At 37.4% G+C, this 6097-nt stretch overlaps 1 protein-coding gene across 1 annotated transcript; it reads left to right on the top strand.

Annotated features, from left to right (window-relative positions):
- Positions 1-1245: 1245 nt before the first annotated feature.
- On the top strand, positions 1246-5770 carry slc25a47a (solute carrier family 25 member 47a). The gene is made up of 6 exons (XM_087812673.1): positions 1246-1381; positions 1656-1699; positions 2119-2190; positions 2276-2446; positions 3245-3503; positions 4131-5770. Exons 1-6 carry the CDS (start codon positions 1345-1347, stop codon positions 4430-4432), a joined length of 885 nt encoding a protein of 294 aa, XP_087668799.1. The 5' UTR covers positions 1246-1344; the 3' UTR covers positions 4433-5770.
- The last annotated feature ends 327 nt before the right edge of the window (positions 5771-6097 follow it).

Raw genomic sequence — 6097 nt, forward strand, 5'->3', positions numbered from 1 at the left:
ATGTTTGGCTTTAAATAGTCTTATGACAACTTATTTTGGCTTTAATCGGTTATTTAGCTCTTATCAAAAATCAATCAAAATTGTATTCCTGTTACTATGTTGCAAAGACACTTTATTTGGTCACTATTCTTTCGGTTTATGATCCATGATGGTTTTATGACTTGAGCTATACACTATTTCAAATATTAATATTATGTATTTATTCTATTTATAACATATTAGCACTATTGTTATTTGTATTCATACTTTATATACATAACTTATTACATGCAATATTTATTTATTCTGTTATACTATATTGCACATTACATCTTTAACTAAATATTTACATTTATACTTTTTATATATACATCTCTCTGCTGTGTTTTCTGTGTAATAATAAAAGAAAGTCTAAAGTCTAAAGTTTACACCATATCCAAAGTCCATATTAGATGTGAAATAAAAAAAATCATGTTTTTGGATCCACTAGTCAATGATTCAAGTCGTCAATATGTCTGGAATTACAGAGCCAGTGACGGTGTCACATGACGACTTGAGCTGTCACTAATCCATCATCAGAGATGTGTGACGAGTCAACAAGTGGGTACAGGTGTGTACTTGATACATCCAGCAACAGACAAAGCCATATTTGTCGGATGTAGATGTGTTTCTTTATTACTTAAATACAAACAAAATTGAGTTCACACCTACCAAAATACAGACTTCAATATAACATAGATTTTAATTTTTTTTTAAATCTAATAATAATAATGGGCCATAGTGTGTGTATATTATATATATATATATATATATATATATATATATATATATATATATATATATATATATATATAACACACACACACACTACGGCCCAAACATTTTTTTAATGAAACCAAAATGAGTATCTCTTTTTTTGACAGACACAACTTCTCTATAGTTTATTGAGTCATAAATAAAATAACCTACCTCCATGTTTTAATGTTTTCATTGCATTTACAGAAAGATGTCGATTTGTTTACTTTTCTTAATGCATTGGACTTCGTAAAGTTAATAACTTCTTCTTTTTTCTCATTTCCTTCTGTCCATGTCTCGATGATGTAAATTGAAAATAACGATTATTGATTTGTTCTGTTATTGAGTGTCTAGTTTCGCTTGTATATACCTTTAAATAATTAATAGTGATCGTGTTTATATCAGCCATGCGGCTTGTTGAGTAACACGAGTGAAGCCTGTGCTGACGTCACAGCTAGCTTGAAACGACAGCATCGCTCTGCGCCTTTCAAGGTGACGGACGTGTCACGCTTTTTGACCGGATAGAAATGTCTGCTGGTCGGGCTGGTTTTTAAGGACGCTCGGAACAAGATGCACATCGCCGACTTCGTGTCGGGGTCTTTCGCAGGTAAAAAGCGAGGGTTTGTGGCGGAGATAGCATGTTAGCATGATGCTACAGCCATACAGATGAATGAGTGTTAGAAATGCGCTTTACAAATAACTATTACTTACTATAACTTTAGTTTTCCTGTTGCAATAAAAAACTGTGTGCATTACGAAATCACTTAAACGTTTTAGATTTATTACTGTTGAATATTATAATATATATTTTATCTTTAAAACGTTTTTTAAAATAAAAACTCGAAGGTTTTCTAAACATTATTGTTACAAATGTGTTACAGGGGCCTGTGGATTGGCAGTGGGCTACCCTGTGGATACAGTCAAGGTACAGTACATTCACTTATCGGGATAGTTCACCCAAAATTCAACTTTCACTCATTTTCTACTCGCCCTCATGTCGAATACGGGTTGGTATTATTTACAGAGTAATCCGTGTATTTTTGGAGTTAAAGAAAGGAGTGTATGTCCATATGACGGTAGCCAAAATTCTCCCATTCTGTAGCTTCAATACAAGATGGACGTTACGGACGAGCAGTATGGAGGTACTTGGATGTTTTTTGTGTGTATTTTTGGACGAAGAAAAGTAAGTTGTTGATTGTGACATGGACATACATTTCTGCCTGTAATTCCAAAAATACACAGATTGATCCGAACCCATAGTCGACATTAATGTAAGGGGAAAACTTGAATAAACTTGCGCAACATTTTTCAATATGGAGAGATAATGTTTTCTCTTCATCACAGGTTCGCATTCAAACCCAAAGCCAATTCACCGGCATATGGCACTGCACAAGAGCCACGTTCACGAAAGAAGGGGTGAGTGAGAAAACAAAATCTAAAGCGAAAGCCTGTAAGTTCTAGTTTATGAGTAAGATGAGTGAAGAGTCTTTTTACTCCACAGGTGCATGGCTTCTTCAAGGGCATGTCTCTACCATTGACGACCATATCGATGACCTCGGCGCTGGTTTTTGGCACGTACAGAAACTGCCTCCAATGTTTCAGTCAAGCAAGAGGAGGAACAAACACAAAACTGGATGTCTTTCTGTCCGGCTTGGCAGCTGGAATTACTCAGGTAACAATACCTTAAACTGCTGAGACACAATTGGGATAATTTTGAAGGTCAACTAATGTGTTGATTTAAGTAAGTAAGTATGTAAATAAATTATATTTGTAGAGCTCTTCTCCAGTGTCTTAAATAGATGTTGAACTTCTATTGTATCATCACTATGTGTCTGTTTGTACAAAACTGTCTTTTTATTTTAAATATTTACATTAGAAAATGTGCTTAAGCCCCGCCCACTGACAACTGTTTACCCTGACCACGCCCAATCTTCTGTGATTGGTCAAGCATCAAGGTTTGTCACTGTGCGTCATCAGTCCAGGAAGTCTCCACGTCCAAGGGACTCGTTGTATAAACAAAGCGGGGCATGATCACAGCTGGCTGGAGAAAGCGTGAAGCCATTATTACGTCATAATGGACTCCGCTCTCGTAACCTCTTGTTCACTAAGATTTCGGACGCTATTACTTTATAAACTATTAATAAGTTCAAAACATGGTCATGATGAGGGACTTAGTGCATCTTGGAGAGGATGACTTGTGAGAGAGGAGAGTTTTCACGTTAGTTGCTCTATAATACCTTTTTAACCTTTTGTAATAGTGTAATGGCACATATTGTTTACAAAAATGTTGTTGTCTTTTTTATTGGGGATTCTATTGATTGTTTTAGCGCTTTGTGAACCTGGTCTAGAAAAGTGCTATACAAATATTACTTACTTAGTAATCCTTCCGCTACACAAACGGCTACACACCTACAATTATGTAGCACTGAGAATTTTACAGCAGAATAATGGTCTCTTGCTCCATCTACAGGTGTCCGTCTTGTCTCCAGGTGACATTGTGAAGGTACGTCTCCAGTGTCAGATGGAGTCTAAAAAGAGTGGGATTAACAAACTCAAGTACAGAGGTCCGGTTCACTGTCTCCTGAGCATCGTTAAAGAAGAGGGCGTCCGGGGCCTCTACAGAGGATCTCTACCCTTGATGCTGAGGGACGGGCCTTCCTTCGCTACCTACTTCCTAACCTACACCAGCATTCGTGAATGGCTGACCGACAGCAATGAGAAAGGACCTGGTAGGTTTCCTAAGGCAGCGTCACACACTTTATTTATATTTTCTTTAACAATTGTTTGCATTTTTTTTAAACTCTTGCTATTATTATAAAGATGCCAATCATGCAATTCGCTTTTGAGGATTTTTCTTTAATTCACAGAGACTGCCACAAAATGTGTAATACCAAAAAATGTGATGTACATTTATATATTTAAGTTGAACTTTTAAAGTTATAGGCAAAAATGTATGTAACCGTGTAGATTGGTAGCTCTGAAGGTAAGAACCAGAGTTTTAAAGTTGATCCTGAAAGAAACTGGCAGCCAGTGTGTGGATTTAAGGATCGGAGAAATGTGAGTTCTTCTACTAGAGCGGCTCAGAATCTTCGCTGCAGAGTTTTTAATCAACTGCAGGCGAGACAACTCCTTGTTAAGACATGAAAACACTTTTACTTCAGTGGCTGAAGTCAAATTTAAAATGTCAATGTAATGAAAATATACATGGGTAGAAAAAATGTTTCTTAAAATATCAAATATACAGAATAAACATTTTATATAAAATGAGTAGATATAAATATGAGTATAAACCCAGTGTGGTTGTACTCAGGTTATTGTCAATATATATATATATATATATACTCACTTCATTACAGGTTGGGGTGTCGTGATGCTGGCTGGAGGTGTCTCTGGGATGGCCGGCTGGTCTATAGGAACGCCCATGGATGTGATTAAATCCCGCCTGCAGTTGGACGGCGTGAGGGAGCAGAGGAGATACAAAGGTTTTTTCCACTGCATCACGGACACCGTGCGAGTGGAGGGAGCTGGAGTTTTCTTCAGGAGCCTGGGACTGAACTGTGCGCGAGCGATCCCGGTGAACATGGTAGTTTTTCTGACATACGAAGTCCTGACCGGCTTCCTTAAAGGACGAGGTGCTGACCCACCAAGACTGGAATAGAGCTTCTGGCATTTAAATTCCTGCATATCTGGACAAATTTATTTGAGCTTTTAATTATAGATTTATTTGGAAAAATAGAAACTCAGGGATAGTCCTCCGTAACTAGCATATTTAACCACTAGAGGGCGTTGCTGACCAGCTTTTCTGGTTCAGTTTGTGCAGTGAACTGTGGACTTGGTGCACACCTGTGGACTTTGAGGCTAGTGAAGTGGAATTTTAACTGCACTATACACATTTATGTGCTTATGCTGCATATATTTATTTTTATTTCATCTTTGTCTTTTGAAATTTCTTCTCACTGGTTGACAAAGCCTCCTTCCTCTTGATGTGTCCTCCCTTTTCACTTATTGTCTGTTAATCTAACCATTAACCTCACTAGCACTAGTCATTCATCTCCTAACTTTTGTCTCCAAAAATCTCCAGTTACATTATGTCTATTGTTACATTCAAACACTTGATTAACACAATAATCAAATGGTTCTTTTCTGCACATGATGGCATATCTAACTTTTTCATGATAAAGAGTTTGCTCTACAGGAGATTTTTAACCAGTATTACTTATTAAGTGAAGTCTCTTCGTGCCTTTCATCATTGGAAAAATCCATATTTAAGTTGTTATACGACTTTCACCTGTTAAAGTGTTGCCTGTACTGTATATCCAAGGTCAAAGTGGTCACAATAAGTAAAGATGAATGTTTGGAACTTACTCTTATTACCTCATATCAAACACTTTTTTTTTTATCAACACTTGTTTGACTTTGTTTGCCACATCTCAGCAGTTTGTTTTCCATAGGACAGTTGAAAGCATCTACAGCATTGATTGCTTGTGTTGGATTGTAATCATTGTTGAGCCACGTGGAACAGATCAAGTGTGCATCGCTGGACTTCTGCTACTAAGTGCCAATACTGGTGTGGAACTTCTCACGTGTCTGTATTTGTAACCCTTGTGTGCCCTGAAAATGTATTCAACGTGTTTATATTTGAATATTGAGAGTTTTTAAAGTTATAACAAATATGATATCTGCTGTTGGTTGATTGTGTGAGAGCACGTATGGTTTTATGTGACTAAACAAAGAAGCTCAAAAGTAATAAATGCATTTATTTACTGTATTTCAACTAAAGCTGAACTTGTCTATTTTACTAGTCTAAAGCCAATTAAAATAAAAAAAATGAAAGATAAATCTAAGTTCATGTTTCGTCTCAATTGCTGCTGATTTAAAAAAAAAAAATAGTTTATTGGTTTACTGGAAGCGTGTTCAGGAACCAGCCGTAGATTCTGATCCAAACCTAAGAGCCTGAGCTGGGGTGTAAGGCTGGATCAGATCACTGATGTATGTCACTATAGTGGAGTCCTACAAGTACCTTGGCCTGTGGTTGGACAATAAATTGAAAAAACACACACCAACCACCAGTACAAAAAGACCCAGAGCAGGATGTATTTCCTAAGGAGACTGCGGTCCTTCAACATCTGCAGCAAACTACTGCGGATGTTTTATCAATCTGTAGTCTCCAGCATCCTCTTTTACACCGTGGTATGCTGGGGGGGCAGCATATCCAAGAGGGACTCATCCAGACTGGACAAACTCATCAGGCGGGCAGGCTCTGTGGTCGGCAATAAACTGGACTCTCTGGTGTCGGTGGCAGAGAAGAGGACACTGGACAAAC

This window comes from Callionymus lyra, chromosome 17, assembly GCF_982586985.1.
Source record: "Callionymus lyra chromosome 17, fCalLyr1.hap1.1, whole genome shotgun sequence".
Classification (NCBI taxonomy): Eukaryota; Metazoa; Chordata; class Actinopteri; order Syngnathiformes; family Callionymidae; genus Callionymus; species Callionymus lyra.